The sequence below is a fragment of the Orcinus orca genome, chromosome 5 (assembly GCF_937001465.1).
Source record: "Orcinus orca chromosome 5, mOrcOrc1.1, whole genome shotgun sequence".
NCBI lineage: Eukaryota > Metazoa > Chordata > Mammalia > Artiodactyla > Delphinidae > Orcinus > Orcinus orca.
Genome location: NC_064563.1, coordinates 114,585,250 through 114,603,283, shown reverse-complemented (window position 1 = coordinate 114,603,283; position 18,034 = coordinate 114,585,250). Strand labels below are relative to the sequence as shown.

Here is an 18,034-nt window from a genome sequence, read left to right as displayed (position 1 = left end):
TTCCCATGTTAGCTATGTTTTCGACTATAATCACTTCAAATATTTTGTCGGGTCCATTCTCTCTGTCTTCTCCTTCTGGGACCCCTATAATGCCAATGTTGCTGCGTTTAATGTTGTCCCAGAGGTCTCTTAGACTGTCATCATGTCTTTTCATTGTTTTCTGTTTATTCTGTTCTGCAGCAGTGAATACCCGCATTCTGTCTTCCAGGTCACTTATCCGGTCTTCTGCCTCAGTGATTCTGCTATTGACTCCTTCTAGTGTATTTTTCATTTCAGTTATTATATTGTTCATCTCTGTTTGTTTGTTCTTTAATTCTTCTAGGTCTTATTTTTTTTTTTTTTTTTGTGGTACGCGGGCCTCTCACTGTTGTGGCCTCTCCCGTTGTGGAGCACAGGCTCCGGACGCACAGGCTCAGCGGCCATGGCTCATGGGCCTAGCCGCTCTGCAGCACGTGGGATCTTCCCACACCGGGGCCTGAACGGGCGTCTCCTGCATCAGCAGGTGGACTCTCAACCACTGCGCCACCAGGGAAGACCCCTTTTCTAGGTTTTTGTTAAACATTTCTTGCTTCTTCTAAATCTCTGCCTCCATTCTTTTTCCTAGTTCCTGGATTATCTTCACTATCAGTATTCTGAATTCTTTTTCTGGAAGGTTGCCTATCTCCTCTTCATTTAGTTGGTTTCTGGGGTTTTATCTTGTTCCTTCAACTGGTACATAGCCCTCTGCCTTTTCATCCTGTCTATCTTTCTGTGAATGTGGATTTTGTTCCACAGGCTGCAGGACTGTAGTTCTTCTTGCTTCTGCTCTCTGCCCTCTGTTGGATTAGGCTATCTAAGAGGCTTGTGCATGTTTCCTGATGGGAGGGACTGGTGGTGGGTAGAGATGGCTGTTGTTCTGGTGGGCAGAATTCAATAAAACTTTAATCCCCTTGTCTGCTAATGGGTGGGGCTGGGTTCCTTCCCTGTTGTTTGTTTGGCCTGAGGCGACCCAAGTCTGGAGCCTTCCCGGGCTTTTTGTTGGGGCTAATGGTGGACTCTGGGAGGGCTCACACCAAGGAGTACTTCCCAGAACTTCTGTTACCAGTGTCCTTATCCTCGTGGTGAGCCACAGCCACACCCCGCCTCTGCAAGAGTCCCTCCAAGGCTAGCAGGTAGGTCTGGTTCAGTCTCCTATGGAGTCACTGCTCCTTCCCTTGGGTTCCGATGCGCGCACTACTTTGTGTGTGCCCTCCAAGAGTGGAGTCTCTGTTTTCCCCAGTCCTGTCGAAGTTCTCTAATCAAATCTTGCTATCCTTAAAGTCTGATTCTCTACAAATTCCTCCTCCCGTTCCCAGACCCCCAGGTTGGAAAGCCTGACGTGGGGCTCAAAACCTTCACTCCAGTTGGTAGACTTCTGTGGTATAAGTGTTCTCCAGTTTGTGATTCACCCACCCAGCAGTTATGGGATTTGATTTTATTGTGATTGCACCCCTCCTACCATCTCATTGTGGCTTCTCCTTTGTCTTTGGATGTGGGGTATCTTTTTTCATGAGTTCCAGTGTCTTCCTGTCGATGATTGTTCAGCAGTTAGTTGTGATTCCAGTGTTCTAGCAAGACGGAGTGAGAGCACGTCCTTCTACTCTGCCATCTTGAAGAATGTCTACTGTCTCAGTATTTGTTATTATCCTCATCTCAAAGTGGGAAAGCATGCTAAGTAACTCAGAATGTTTTTCTTTACCATTTCTTGGACCCTGTACCCATAAAAAGCATATCCCATATCCATGGATTTCAGTTCATTTCACCAACTCCACAATTTCTTGGATAATACCTAGCCCTCAGCACAGCGAGGTTCTGCTGGGGCATGTAGGTGTTTTAATCTAGGAGAGGATCTTTTTGAATTTTGTCTTGCTTGCCTTTTTCATCCCCTAAGTCAGCTTCTCTCCAAAGTGGAAGATATCAATGAAATCTGTCATGTCTTATAGATTCAACTTCTTCCCTAGGAATGTTTCATGTGGCCAGCATCTTGACTGAGAGCAGTTAACAGCACACTTTGAATATAGCATCTTTCCTTGGCAGCCACTTTTTGATTTATACTCTAAAGTCAATTTTTTGGATTGGTTGTTGCCAGTAAATATTTGGTCATTAAAAAAATAATAATTATTCTCCATGTTATCAATTGAAGGATTAGGATTCTGTGATCCCACTTCTCTGTACAACTTTTTAACTGAAGATCTTTGATCCATATTTTTAATTACAGATTGATTTACAATTTAATTTTAACTGAGCACATCTATATTTAAAATATACATATTTTCTTCAATGTTTAATATGCAAAGGAACCCATACATTAAAAAATGTTCTCATTTATTATTTTTGTTATTTATTTTTCATTACAAATGCTGTCATGTTCACAGCCTGAGGGTGCTGTAATAAATGGTATCCTTAAAAAGCATTTTTAAAAGAATGCTACATATTAAAGAGAGCATATTATTAAGTAGATATATTTCAAAGAAAATCATTATATTTTATTTACTTATAAAATGTATTTGACCCAATCTCTTGCCAAAAAGGGATCAGAGAAAAGACATACACAATGGAACTAATAAAAAATCAATCCAACAATAATGGTTACTGCAGCGACATAACTGAACCCCAAGCCTGGTTGTAATCTTCCAGTACAAAATAAAATAAAATCATTAGTTACATCTGTAATGTATCAGGTTACCTACCTATTCCATGGTGATGATACAGCATGGATGTAACACCATCAAAACGAAATCCATCAAATCCATATTCTTCCAACCACCATCTTATGTTTGACAGAAGAAATCTTAAAACTTCCCAGCTAAAATATTAGATAAATATATATTTAAGCATAATGTATATAGTATTTTCCTTAATTCTTATACATCCTTTGCTAAGAGTAATAATTAAAATCAAAATCTCTCTCTTAGGAATCATGATGTTCAAAGAAATATATCACATAAACAACAGAAAACTACTAAGATTTACCTCATTTGTTTGATGAAATTCATTCTAATAGGAAAATGTGTTAAATTTTTTTAGCTGCAAAATCACTCAATATCTCAGAAAAACCTAAGGAAAAAATGTGTCAGTCTGGTCCAAAGTGCAGGGACTCTGTCTTGTTCAATGTAAACATACAGTGATTACTACATAGTATTGGTTACTAAAAAAAGGAAAAAAAAAGAAAACAAAAACACAAAGTCTGTCACTTATCTCTGAATTTTCATCACGATTTTTCATGTAGTATAACCACAGTTACGTAGTTTCTCCTTTCAGAAAATATAATTTCATTATCAATAGAAAACTGCTTTCAGTCTTCAGTGTTTGCTTAAAATATTTCCTTATTCTACAGTTTAAAACAGATATAGTTCAGAATAAAAAGTAAAAGAAAAAAGAGAGTTCTAAAATCAACCATATGATAAGCAGTATTATACTTACTGGACTTGTTTTGTGAGGGTAAAAGAAGGAGACCTAATTACTAGAATATACATGTTTAATAAAGTAAAAAGTTCTACAAGTTAAAGAGTCCTATATCCATAAAAACAGAAAGAAAACAAAGAACTGTTATAACTCAATTAAAAACACCACATGAAACAAGGCTATTTTGGACAATTGAAAAGAAGGCATCATCAATTAGTATTTTTTTTTTAGTCATACAGTTATGGTTGAGTTCTCTATCTCATTATAACTATGGTCTTAAGACTCTAATACCTCATTTAGTTTAATGACAAAGCAGTAATAGTGTACACAATTCCTTAACCCATTTGAAATTTATGTACTTTTTTTAACCTTCTATATATTAAAGAGCCATCTGACATAAGTGGAGATTAAGTCATCACAATCAACTCCAGAATTGTAAATCAAAACTTTGGGGCAAGATGAGTATCGTTGGTAATTAACTGCTTTAAATAAGTTACTTTGAGTTTTGAAAACTTACTCAAAGTTAAGAAATGAAAAAAAAAAAAACCAGAAATCCAAGCAATCCAGTTGATATGAAAGGGAGCCCGGAGGTTCTAGATTGTTAGGTCTAAGACATGATGAAGGCAGAATATACCAATGTTTCTATTAATGCATATTCATTTAGGGTTTAAAGAGAAAAAATTCTGTTTGACAAAAAGAAATGAATAGATCAAAATTGCTCTATTTTTTTGAAGTTTCTTTAAAATTAATAAACTTTATTTTTTAGAGCAGTTTTGGGTTCACTGCAAAATTTAAAGGAAGCATGTCTATACTTTTCTTTTTAACAAGGTTGCTATATGAATATTTCAGAAAGAATAAATTTGCATATCAATAATCCTTTCTAAACAATATTTTGAAAAGGTCATACTTTTCTCATTTGATTGGTAATGTATATTTTACTTCTGAAAGACAAACTGAAAGTTATTTTTAGCCCAAAATACCTCAGAGTAGGACCAAAACCTGTTTAAAAACTAAATATCTTGGGTAGATGTATGAAGATATGAATATGTAAACCAGAGTTCACAGACTGTCCCTGGGCCTGATCTGACATGTATTACTGTTTTGTTTACCTTGCAGAAGGCAGTAGACCCTTGAACAACACAGGTTCGAACTACACAGGTCCACTTATATTTTTTTTTAATAAATATACAGTCATCCCTCCATATTCTTGGATTAGCATCCTTGGATACAAAGCGACCACAGTATTCATTATACTATGCCACTTTATATAAGGGACTTGAGCATCTGTGGATTTTGGTATATGGTGGGGCTCCTGGAAACAATCTTCTGGAGATGTTGAGGGACAACTGTACTTTCAATTTTCAGTTTGCATTTCTGAAGATGGAACATGTACTTTCTGGTTCCTCCCACTACCTGCAACGCCACATTTTCATACCAACCCTATTGACACATTTACATCACCATCTTGGGCTGGTGGACATTTACTGTCAATTTCTAACATAAATATTAGACATTTATGTTAGGCAGGTAAACACATTCAAATGTGAAAACTGCATCCTAATATCTACAGAGATAAAGTAAGAGAAAAGAAGAAAAAAAGCCAATGATATTGCAATTCAATAAAAAGCAGAAAAGAAGGTGATGTGAATCTAATTATTAAAAAGAAAGTACTGTGCAATATCACATACTTGATTAAGGGCGGAGTTACTAAATGTCCTACTGATTCCTGTTATTACAATATTTAAACTACCTTCTTCTTGACCAAAAGGAGTTATAAAACTATATTTAACATACTTGGCTGTAACTATGTGAGTAGACAGATTCTTGGTATGAGTAAATAGAAAAAGAATTTCCTGTGATAATCAGAAAAGAAACAATAATGAAAATGGAGAATATAATTAAAAAGTTCAAATGGGTTAAAAAAATACTAAATTCTATCCTATGGACCTCTAAAATTCTCTTAACCCGAAACAAAGTCTAAACAACATAAAAATTCTTTAAAAAAATCACAAGATTAAACAGATAGGAACAAATCAAATTTGTAGTGCTTTCAAAATAATCCATTTTATTATATTTTATGAATATGTAAATCATTAATAAAACAAAAAATAGATGTGTAGTCTGTGGAGATAGAAAAGAGATTCAGTTGACCCTTGAACAATATGGGTTTGAACAGTGTGGGTCCACTAATATGTGGATATTTTTTGATAAATACAGTACCTGTATTTTCATTTTACAGATCTTTAAATTAGCGAACTGTGGGGAAAAGTTTGTGTTCAATTAGAGATCACAATATGAGGAATCAAAAGAACTATAGTTTGAGTCCTGACTCTAATCCAAATTGTTTCAGCTTGAGTGAGTCATTTATCAATTACTTTGTTTTTGAGGCAGAGATAGCAGATGTGGATTTCAACTGAGCAGGGGTAGGTGCATCTAAACCCCAAGTTGTTCAACGGTCAACTGGACACAAAATTTTACAGGGGAGTAAACTATCTAGAATGAAAATAGTAAAGAAACAAACTCTAGAACATTTTGTTTTTTAACAAAATTTTGGGAAATACATTCAGGAAAAAAATCACATCTAAAATTTTCAAGTTAGTAGCAGTAAATAGAAAGCAAAAGTTAAAAGTATTAATTCTCTGGTTATACATATTTTTTAAAACTAGATTATTTTAAAAAGTTAGTAAAAAAATTGATCTTATAAAGGTAACATTTTATAAATAAATAGCCTTTGTTGTTCAAGAAAAAATAAACTACCAGTGCAGGAAATAGGGGGAAAGACAGACTCATAATTATGTTCCCAATATTTCTGTAGTCCAAATTTTCTCTTATCATTTTAGCATGATAAATCCAGACATAAATTCACTCTATAAACTCAGTGTCCTAATAAAACTAATTTAAAACACAGGTTGCTTGCACTCAGATCACAAAAATTGGGGCTTTCAAGACCTAACAAGACAGAGAATCAGGAAGACTGAGGTCTGAGTCCCTAAATAACCAGACCGTACACGTGAGTAATTGCATGGACACAATCCAGAACTCAAAGTTGAAAAATAGCAGGTTTTAGAGGGTTTACAGTATCACTGGAATAAAGATGTAGCTTTCTTTTTTTTTTCTTACACTATGTAAACATCTAACTTAATGTTAACAATGTATTTAATTATTATATAAATATATTTATCCCAGGTCACTGAAGTTAAATTACAAGAGGAAAGCTGTGCCGGGAGCCCTCCAGACAACATCCAGATTTAGTGATTCATTAGGGGACCTACAGGAGTAAGCATATAGTCATGCTCATGGCTATGATTTATTACATACAGTAAAAGGATAGAAAGCAAAATCGGTAAAGAAAAAGGTGCATGGGGCAAAGTTCAAAGGAGTCTAGGTGTAAACTTCCAAGAGTCGCCCTCTCCTGATAGAGTCACACTTAATTCCTCTGACAACAAACTCACAACACTTGTGAAATGTCATCTACCAGGGAAGCTCGTGAGAGACTCAGTTCTCAGGAGTTTTACTGGGGGCTGGTGAAATCTTAAATATATGTTAAAAATCTAAATCTAAAGGACCTCCAGCTGAGGTACTCTGTTTTGCACCCTACTTTTCAGCAGTCACATGTACGATGCAATTATTAAGCTTATACATGAATGAAATCGTTCACTGAATCTAAGCTTTGCCTTTTAAATAGAACACCAGAACAAACTTAAGGAATATATACCAGTGAAAATATAGATTTCTAAAAGACATCTATTACTAATCCTACTATCGTAAATTTCAAATTCAGCACCCATAAATTGCATTTTTCCTTCTTTGAGGGGCTGAGAAGAGTTAGGATATATTCCAAATTATGACTGAATTACAAATATTACTCAATGTGCTCTGTAGTAATAAATGAACTGAATCATCTCAATTGAATGGTTTGCCTTGAGTCAAAGTAGGAAAACGTCTGGCAAAGGGTACGATAGAAAAGGCAATTTACTTTTTCTACTTCAAAATGTCATCAGACAGCCCATGACACAGTTAATATATCCAGTTGATTAGAGTCCCATAAAAATATAAAGCAGAATTTAAGAGTACAGTTTTACTTTGGTTTGTTACAGCAGACAAGGTGGGGCTTTGATTTTAAGATTATTTCACTGACACAAGGCTTTTAAAGTCTGTCCTTAAAAACCACAAAGTAGCCTAGTTTCCAAACAACTGGAAGAATTTGATGCTAACAAATATATACTTAGGAACCAGCTTGAATGTATTTGAGAAGTAACCTTTTTTAGTTATTAGCTTTCTATCTTAAACCAATTAACACATAAATTAGAAACAAATACTATGTCATATATACTGCCTAAGATCGATTGATTAGCTTACACATATATTTTATGAAGCAAAAACAAAATCCCTAAAATCCAGAAAAAGATAAGGAAATGCACTGACTTTCCTGTGAATCATAAACCACTAAAAATGTTGAAATCACACGTGTCTGATATAGAAACTGAATATGTCAATGAAAAATATATAAATTTAAGGATTTCTGGCAATCAAAATAATCAGTCTAATTGGTTTGGATGTCTGAAATATTCAACCTGTAATCAAGGAATGATGATTTATTAAGATAATTTTGTCACACAGATAATTCCAATATTAAGGTTTTTAGGAAATATCCCTAAAATCAAAAACTGTTGATTTGTCTCACATTCTGCCAATGAACTTTATAATGAAATAAAACATAGTCAAATTTTCTTGGCAAGCAAGTATAATCAGATGTAACCACACTTATTAGATGAAGTTACATTTTGTAATTCAAAACTATTTGCCTAATGTATTTATTTGTGGCCCTGAATAACTTCTAGAATTTTCAAAATCAGCCACTTAGTCCACTGGATGTTACTAACCCCACTAATATTGCATACAAATAAATAGGAGACATTTTTAAGCAGTGGCCAAATATCAAAATATGAAGAAAAATTATATATTCCTCTTAGCTATTACAAAGTCTTTGAAGCTGAATGGCTATTAAAACATACATCATAAAACCATAAAGCAAAAGTTACATGTTTTGATCTGGGTATTTCAACTGAGGCAGCAGATTAACCTTAAACAAAGAAAGTACTTTGAGACTTTTTCTTTTATAGAAAAATATGGCATGTCAAATAGAAGGATAGAGTCTTGAATCACAATAACATTTTTTTTTAAAGGAAGATACTCTTTTTAAAGGAAACTAACATTTTTTTAAAGGAAGATACTGAAAAGCAGGTAATATCTTACTATGTACTCTATTTTTAAAAATAAAAAAACTCATCTATCAGTATAATTTTAATATAATAGTCAATAAAGAGAAAATGCTATAGTTTTGCTTTTTACTTTGTCAACAGAAATTATACTGTCAGTCAACTAGAATTGATTGAGAAAAATTTTAAACATCAAAAAGTGCAAAAAGTGCTTATTCATATCCGTACAACATAATAGTGTCATCTATAACAAAATGTATCTAGGTCTTTAGACAGTATATTGAGGCGACTGTATATATTAATTTCAAACAAAATTAGATAGCAATAAGCACATAACTTAATGAGACAAAGTATTAATTCAACTACTAAAAATCTGTAATAATATAAATTTCAGAAATGGGTTTTTATTATAAAATATGATTTTGAAGTTTTCTTTTCAATATCACGTTTTTTTATTTCAACCTGTACAACTTTATTTTATTTAAATTAATATACTGTTTAATCATATTATATCCACTGAGCCCTGGTTATCTACATTCATTATTACAATAAAACATTTTCTTCCCCTTAAGGCCTAAATTGTACTTAGCTTATTAAATATTGAATTAAAATTACCTCCATTTATATTATCTGTAAGTTTAATCAGGTATTCTCTAGGAAATAAGTAGGAACGGATGGCATATTATACTTTCATATGCTAAATGTTTCCAATTATACTTTTCCTAAAAAAAAAAAAAATACTCGAGAAATGTTCAAGTCTCTCTTTTCTCTAAATTTATATTCTTAACAAGCTTGGTTACCTTCTCAAGTAAGATGAGAAAAATGCAAACTTCGAGGGGAGTGTGTTTCTCCCTGTGTATGTGTGTGCATAGGGGTGGGGAGCAGAGTGGTAAGGGACCAGCAATGAAAGCAAAAGTGAAAGATTTTCAGTCTGATACAAAAAAAGAGATAAATCTAAAATAACTAATAACCCACTCTGATAATGATTAATTACTCTGAATGATTAAGAAATTAATAAGTTTTCATACTATTTATTTTTATTTATTTATTTATTTTGCGGTACGCGGGCCTCTCACTGTTGTGGCCTCTCCCGTTGCGGAGCACAGGCTCCGGATGCGCAGGCTCAGCGGCCATGGCTCACAGGCCCAGCCGCTCCACGGCATGTGGGATCTTCCCGGACCGGGGCACGAACCTGTGTCCCATGCATCGGCAGGCGGACTCTCAACCACTGCGCCACCAGGGAAGCCCCGTACTATTTATTTTTAAATCAGTTTATATTTCTTTGTTTTCTCATAAAGATTGTTACCAAAGGTGATTTTTCAAAGCATTAGAGCTTATCAAATATACTATTAAAATTTGGACAAAACTTAGATCTTTTTCAAAGTAGAGGGCGCAAAAAAGCTGAGCATCTCAAGGTCCAGAAAGCAGAAAGCCAAGCTAAATCATCCTCTATAATGAAACATAGGGGAGGTATTATATGAAATTATTACATATCTCATCTGAACAAGGCGTTGCTCTTCTACAGAACAAATCACTATAGGTTAGCTAATTACATATACATACATACAGGTACACAGATACACATCCATCTTTTCCAAACAAGGTTAAAAATTCAACCTTACCTATAGAATGAAAATAATTATTGCTCCAGATCAAAACTGACAGTGACTTAAACATATAGAGATATACATTATTGGCAAATATTAAACTATAATTGGTAATCAGATTTTAAAAGCTTATTTTAATGGTAAAAGTTTGGAAACATTAACTATTTACATATTTCTCATTTTTCAGTTTTTCTCTTCTGATTGATTTATTTCTAATAGATTAACTTGATATTTAAGTGAACTATTATAATATTTCTATTGTAGAAAAATAACTAATAAACTTGATAATTTTCCATCACTGTATTAAAATTTGTAACTAGATATATAATGTTTATTTACTTATATTTAACCAGCTTCATTTCAAAAGACTGACTTGAGGTAACTTAAAGATAAATACATCTAGACAGCATCAAAAATAAATGAGAAAAATACAAGTGAAGGAGAACAAAGATCTGTAGATAAACAAGTATAAAGCATCTGGGAATTAATTTTCTTTTCTAGTCCAAAATAATTATGATTTTATAGACTATATTGACTACAAGAGGATTTTCCTTGACTATCACCCCTAAATAATTAATATTTTAAGACAACATTCAAGAAAAATACTATTCTAGTTTATATAAAGTTACAGATATTTAGAATACTAAGGAAGTTGCAATGCAACAATGTACTCTGAGACCAAAAATGGATAAGCACTCTGGGGAGGAGATGAGTTGGGGAATACCAGTTGTATAGGGATAGAGATAAGGCAAGGGAAAAAAGAAGCACCTAGTTCTTCAGAAAATGTTATGTGCATGTCTGTGTGTGCTTTGTGTGTGTGTGTGTGTGTGTGTGTGTGTGTGTGTGTGTGTGTGTGTTCTGGGGGTGGGAAATTGAGGAAAACTGTATGGGAAGCTGCTATTAATCATATTTAAATTTCAACTATCACTCCTTCAGCAGTTTTCAAATTTGCACTAACCTTGTTAAATAAGATATAGTTCTTTAATGTCTATTTGTACACATTCCTACAAACAAAGGGAATTAGCATTTAGCAGGCTGGCTAGAACAGAACAGAATGGAGAATATAGTTGTTATATAGAAAAGAAAAAGAAATTCAAATTCATTGAATGTCTACTGGCTTCTAGAATTCACACATTACATAGTCTCACTTAACAAGGCTGTAATGTCAAGTGTGTTTCATGGTTGGAGAATCTGAGAGTTTAAAAAGTTCAGGGTCACCCAGCTAATAAGTACAGGTGGAACTCAACCTTTTGAGTCCAAAACCTCAACCCTTAAGTATAATTGGATAGTGCTACATTCAGCATGACCATGTATAAATTAATTTTTGTTTTTGGCAATTTCCTTGGTACAATAATTTTTTAAAACCACATACTCATAGCTCCAACATGTGGTCATGTCAGTTGTATGAACTTGGGCAAGGTACTTAACTTCTCTAAGCCTCAGTTTTCTCAACTGTAAAATGGAAGATAATTTCAGCACACTCCTGAAAGAGGATTAAATAGGATAATGTGTATGATGTGGTTAGCAGTGTTTGATATATAGTAAGGATTGATTAAGGGGAGCATCTATTGGACAATAAACAGATTTTAAATGTATTTGTTTACATGTAAATTAAATATAAATTGGAATAGACCAATGTGTTATAATTCTTTTATATTGAAAATAAATATTCTTAAAGATAAGCACGTTTTGGCTAATATCAAAACAAAATGAGCCTGTTTTTTTTTCTAGTTGATTCAGCAGTTGAGTTGTTACACATTCCTTAGAGGATTCCGACTTCCATGGCCACCATCTTGAGCCTTATTTTTTAATTCTGCATTTATTTTTTCTGGAGTAGTGTGGTGTTTACTTATTGGTGCATTTAACAAATATTTCTTGAGTACCTGCTTTGTGCCAGGCTCTATGCTAGGTGCTGGGGTTATAGTCATGAATAGAAAACATACAACACCCATTTTCATGGAGCTTAGAGACTAACGGGAAAGACAGACATTTTACAAATAATAACACAAATGCATTTAATTACAATAGTGATTAATAACACAAAGAAAAGTATGGTAGTATGACACTATAATGAGAAAGGATCTGTTAATCTAGTGTGGAAAATATGAAGCTAGGCTACTCAAAAAAGTGATATTAAAGGTGGAGGTCTACAGGATAAATTGGACAATATATCATTCAAACTTACTGGAAATCACCATAAATTTAATTCAGGAAAGCTCTCAATCCATTTCTGACAGGCATAGCAAGAATATCTTTGTATTACATACTATCAGTTCTATAGTGTAATCTTTAACATGTGACCTCCTTTAAAAATCAATTCTAATACAGTCAACACAATCAGATTTTGTGGAAAGCTATTTATTAAATTAGCCATCAAATAAACAGGTGAGAGCACGAAAAAATAAGAGATGAACATTTTTTATGTGATAATTTTGTGTGGTTGAACCTCTCATATAATACTCAGCTATTCACTTCTGAAATGTTTGAATCGCATATCTCCAGAATTTTTCTATTTTATTTATTTATTTGTTTGTTTATTTATTTAGCTTGGTCAATAAGTTTATTATTGTCTTTATCTGAAAAACCTTCATAGAAAATTGTGGTTTGGTTTATCAGCTCCCAGCGGCTCACTCCTGAGCTCTGAGGAAGCTTGCCTTCTTCTGAGCTACTCCATCTTTCTTCTGGGCATTTGACATTCTGAGATGGTTCTACTTCTTTTAATCTTCTTTCTTGGGCTTCTTCTCATAGACTGGATTCTCTCCTACAGCAGCATGAGCTTTCTTATAATCTCCTCCATCGTGTCTAGAGTCACATTGTTCTTTATGTATTGAGAGAATTATTTCCTGGAAGCATCTTCACCTTCTTCAATCAGGTAACACAGACAATCCGCAATGTTCTGACCCATGATGTGCTTCCAGTGTACTTCTGCAATGGATTCCTTGCTTTCTGAATCATAACCAGAGTCTTTTGGTACTGTAAGGGACAGAGAAGCCTCCATTCACAGCTCCCTTCAGGGCCCCCAAACCTTTATTTCAAGTAGTAGTTCCGGCAAGCCCTGCATCCAAATAGCAGGTGAAGGCACCAGGTTGACCATCAGTGCTTTCTGCAATGTATCCATGAGAGTTCATGAACATAAGCTGCACAAACTATCATATCTCCTTCTATATGGAATAAGCAATCTGACAAATGATATCTCTCTCGGTTATATGAACTATCATCCTATATTTGGGTTTCTTGTACTTATTTTTACCCTGGATTACCATGCATTTCTGAGCACAGTCATCAGCTTTAACCTCTCGTCTTCTTCCAAATTTCACTTGGTATCTCTTGAAGTAGGCCTTATTCTTGATAACTTTAATAAAGCCCATCCTGCAGAACAGAGACCTGTGCCCACCGCTAGCCACAGACCTGAAGATCCAGCACCTCTGAGGGTGGCAGTGGGGTGGGAGTGGAGAAGTGGCCGCAGCCCGAACTCAGGCACAGTAATTAGCCAGAATTTTTCTCTTTAAAGAGAATACCTTTGGGATAATTTTCTTTCTAGCAAGATACATCTCTGGAAAATTCCCACTTCATGCTATAGTCTCTTTCCCAATTAAGGCTCACACTTTTCTTGAATCCTGTCCGAAATATTGCCCCCTTCAGCTGAGACTTTGCTCTTTCTATCAGTCTTAAGAAGCCATTCCTTTTTTCCCTTGCTCTCTGTGGCTCCTTAATTCCTAAACTAGCTCTCCATATGATCTCTTCTTCTCTTTCCCTTCCTTTTTCTTTTCTAACCTCTTTTTCTCTCTTCCTTTTCTCTCTTGTCAGCCTCTCTTCCTTTTAAATTGTCACTGATAAGGCAAAAGTGAAAGCCTATCAAAAAACTAGCTGTTGCTTGAAATCATTAAATAAATAAATATATTTACTAATTTTGAAAAAATAAAGAAAGCAAGTGCCTTGGTTTGATGCAATTTACGAGAAAATTGTCAGACTTCACTTAATGAACATCAAGGAAGCATTTGTAACACACACACACACAAATAGCACTGAGTTAGGAGTCAAGAAAACTATTCCATCTGATGTTGTAAAAATCAGTATAAGCACATAACCTCTCTGAACCTCAGAGTGATAAGCTTTGACAAGAAGTTATTAGATTATTTGTTCTCCTTATAACTTAGGATTTAATAAACCTTTTATTAAAGTGAAAGATTAATTCAAGATCAAAAATTTTCTGAGCTTCAGGATACAGAGTAAATAATTTGAATCACTCCACTATATGCTAACATAATCCAGACCTAAAGGTTTATTACATCAAATAATGTGTTTTAGGCAATAATAGAATTCTAGATGATAGGGGAAAATAAACACACATACTCAAAAACACAACCATTCAGCCTCCCTCCCGAAAAAAAAACAAATATAAGAACTATTACCCATTCCTCTCCTATCCAAACTCTACCTATTACTCAAGTCTCAGCATAAGCTTTGCAGAATCTTCCTGACAATTCCTTAATTAGTGTAAAAGAAAATAGGAGATAAACTGGTTCATGTAACCAGTCTTCCCAACACAACAATAAATGTCTATGTGGTAGGAATCATGTCCTATACCTTTTTAAAATTAATTTTAAACAAATTGACCTGAACTGAATTAATAAGGCACATAGAAAGCCAAGAAACTCAAATAAAATCCAACATTAACTCTGAAGTAGTTAAAAAAAACCAAAAAACCTAGTATACATTACTTAGGAAACTATGTTTTCAGAGTCATTGAAATAGAAAATGGAAATTAAGAACAAAACTCTTGACTACACTGGCATAAATGTAACTTAAATATACTTTTGTAGGTACTTCAGATACCTACAAAAGTGGCTATGTAATTAGTATGATGTAGGCATTTAGGAAGATATTTTCACGAAGAAAACTAAGTAAGAAATTATTTACTTGGGATGCTCAAATAAGATTATCCTCTTCCTTTTTCCCCACAGTTTACAATCTTTGTTTACAATCTTCCTTTTACAACATGTTTACCACTATGAAAAGTAATATCATTAAACTCTTCACTAATCATATTTCCTTATTAATGCATGAATTTGTTTAAGTTTTAACACACATGGGCATTCATCTGAACATATACCCCAATTAAAAATATATATATATATCCAGCCTCTAGTTAGAACAAATTCAGATTGGCCTCCACGTATAGCCTACATTGGAATAAAAATGCTTATGATTAAATATTGAAAATTTCCCCAAATGTTAGATAAATCTCTGGTGACGACAATAAAAGAAAGAAACCACAAAAACATCAGTATCCTTAAGGAATCATCAGCTTCTTTTTGTTTGCTCCAGTTATAAATTTTGCATTTGCACATTGCTGCCTAGATTTTCAAAGGGTTCTGCAATGATTAATTTAACAATCTACCCATATTGCTGTAATATAGTCAAGAACTTTTACATATGTATAATTTATAATATTCATATCAAGGACAGATTAGTGGGCAAAATAGAACCTCCAATAACCAGGACTGTTATTAACGCAGAAATGGGCAAGCATCACCAAAATATGACTACTCAAAAAACAGACTTCTCAAACTTAGGCAATTTTATCCCCAAGGATATGCAGAAATACACATAAACAGTGGTGCATCTTCATGAGAGTCAATTTGACCTGATTACTGTGAAGTAAACAAAATGAATTTCTAAAAATTCTAGTAATTATAAATATATATTGAATGCTTATTAAATGCTGGACCTTGTACAAAGAGCTTTGTGTGAATTATTCCATGGAATTCCCACAATAACCCTCAGAAGTATGCACTACAACAGGGATTGGCAAACTTTTTTTGTAAAGGGCCAAGTATAAACATTTTACACTCTGTGGGCCATGCACAGTCTATGTCGCAATGATTCAGCTCTGCTGTTGTAGGTTGTAAGCGATCACAGACAATATGTAAAGGAGTAAGCATGACTGTAGTTCAATAAAACTTTATTAACAAAAACAGATAGCAGCCAGATTTGGCTCGCAGGCCATAGTTTGCTAACCCCTGCAATTAAAACTCACATTTTGGGCTTCCCTGGTGGAGCAGTGGTTGAAAGTCCGCCTGTCAATGCAAGGGACACGGGTTCGTACCCGGGAGGATCCCACATGCCACGGAGCGGCTGGGCCCGTGAGCCATGGCTGCTGAGCCTGCACGTCCGGAGCCTGTGCTCCACAAAGGGAGAGGCCACAACAGTGAGAGGCCTGCATACCACAAAAAAAAACACAAAAAATACCCTCACATTTTACCAGTGTCCATATGTAACTTTCATGGGGCCACACAGCTGGCCAGTGCTGAAGTCAGAATTTGAACTCAGGTTTCTTACTGCAGAATCAAAGTAGCTTGCTACTATGCACATCTGCCTCTTGACAGCAACTTAAAGAGCTAACTGTAGTAAAATAAACACAAATATATTCTGAAGTAAAAGGCAAACTGACAAATTTGCAAAAGATAAAACAATAGATTAGAAGAAACTTCATATCTGCGATGGATGCAGGTCCTGGGGAATAAAAGCTTAGGCTCCTCAGAATATCAGATATCTGGTGAAAATTTTGAGGAATATTTAGCCTATGCTTACAAAATTAACTTTTTCTTTTTTTAAACACATGGGCCTAGAGATTTATTTGGGGGAGGTTATTTTTTTAAAGAAGATGTTGGGGGTAGGAGTTTATTAATTAATTTATTTATTTTTGCTGCGTTGGGTCTTTGTTTCTGTGTGAGGGCTTTCTCTAGTTGTGGCAAGCGAGGGCCACTCTTTATCGCAGTGTGTGGGCCTCTCACTATCGCGGCCTCTCTTGTTGCGGAGCACAGGCTCCAGACGCGCAGGCTCAGTAGTTGTGGCTCACGGGCCTAGTTGCTCCGTGGCATGTGGGATCCTCCCAGACCAGGGCTTGAACCCGTGCCCCCTGCATTGGCAGGCAGATTCTCAACCACTGCACCACCAGGGAAGCCCCAAAATTAACTTTTTTAAAAGGTCCCCAAATTATCTTAAATTTCCATGGTTTCAGGATTCTTTTTCATATATAAAGGCATAGGATGAATTGTCAAAGTCACCTGCCCAGAGTTTTATATATATAGTTATCAATGCCCAGGCACTTTGCAAATGTACAGCATGCCGTCAGGTTGAGATTAATGACCCACTTTCAGGTCAAAATCCTGCCCAGTCAGAGTGACCTGGCCCTATTAAATAAGTCCCATCTCACCTGGGATAAAATCCACTCTATCTACTCTAAAATCCACTCTATGTCCTGGTTACAAGGTCTGATACAATCAAGCACCAGTCTAATACTGTGACTTCCTCCCTTCCACTAAGTGCCAGCTACAGTGGCCTTCTTTCTGTTCCTCAAGCACAATCAAGCTCATCTTAACCATATGGACTTCGCATCTCTGCCTGGAATTCTCTGCCCGAGTTGAACCCAAGCTCAAATGTCAAGCAGATTTTAATCAAATATGACCTCTGAGAGGCTTTCTCTGGACACCCAGGGATAATATATAAGAAACTATGTCTTAAGCAAGGAATGTTATAGTCATGTTCATCTATGATTAGTTTTATATTAGCCCCTCAAGTCCCTTGGAACTAAGTCTACTACTTTTTCCAAAATCGTTTTTGTTGCTGAAAATCACTAATTCGGATACCAGCTGAATATCAGCAGGTCACTACTTATACAACCACCAATGGTTTTCTGGATCAGCGGTAAACTCTCCCATGCCAAACTATTTTTTTACAGTAAGAGGGAATCTGCAACCTAAACACTATGGTCTATTCCTC

The 18,034-nt window shown here is 34.9% G+C and overlaps 1 protein-coding gene and 1 pseudogene across 1 annotated transcript in view; both read right to left on the bottom strand.

Annotated features, from left to right (window-relative positions):
• The window catches only part of GBE1 (1,4-alpha-glucan branching enzyme 1), a 293,919-nt gene that overhangs the window by 95,515 nt on the left and 180,370 nt on the right, over window positions 1-18,034 (bottom strand). Inside the window, exon 8 of the mRNA XM_004280432.4 lies at window positions 2,709-2,824. Within this exon, the coding sequence (XP_004280480.1) occupies window positions 2,709-2,824 (116 nt within the window). The remainder of the gene's footprint in view (window positions 1-2,708; window positions 2,825-18,034) is intronic.
• Window positions 8,670-16,357, bottom strand: LOC117196826 (60S ribosomal protein L5-like; annotated as a pseudogene).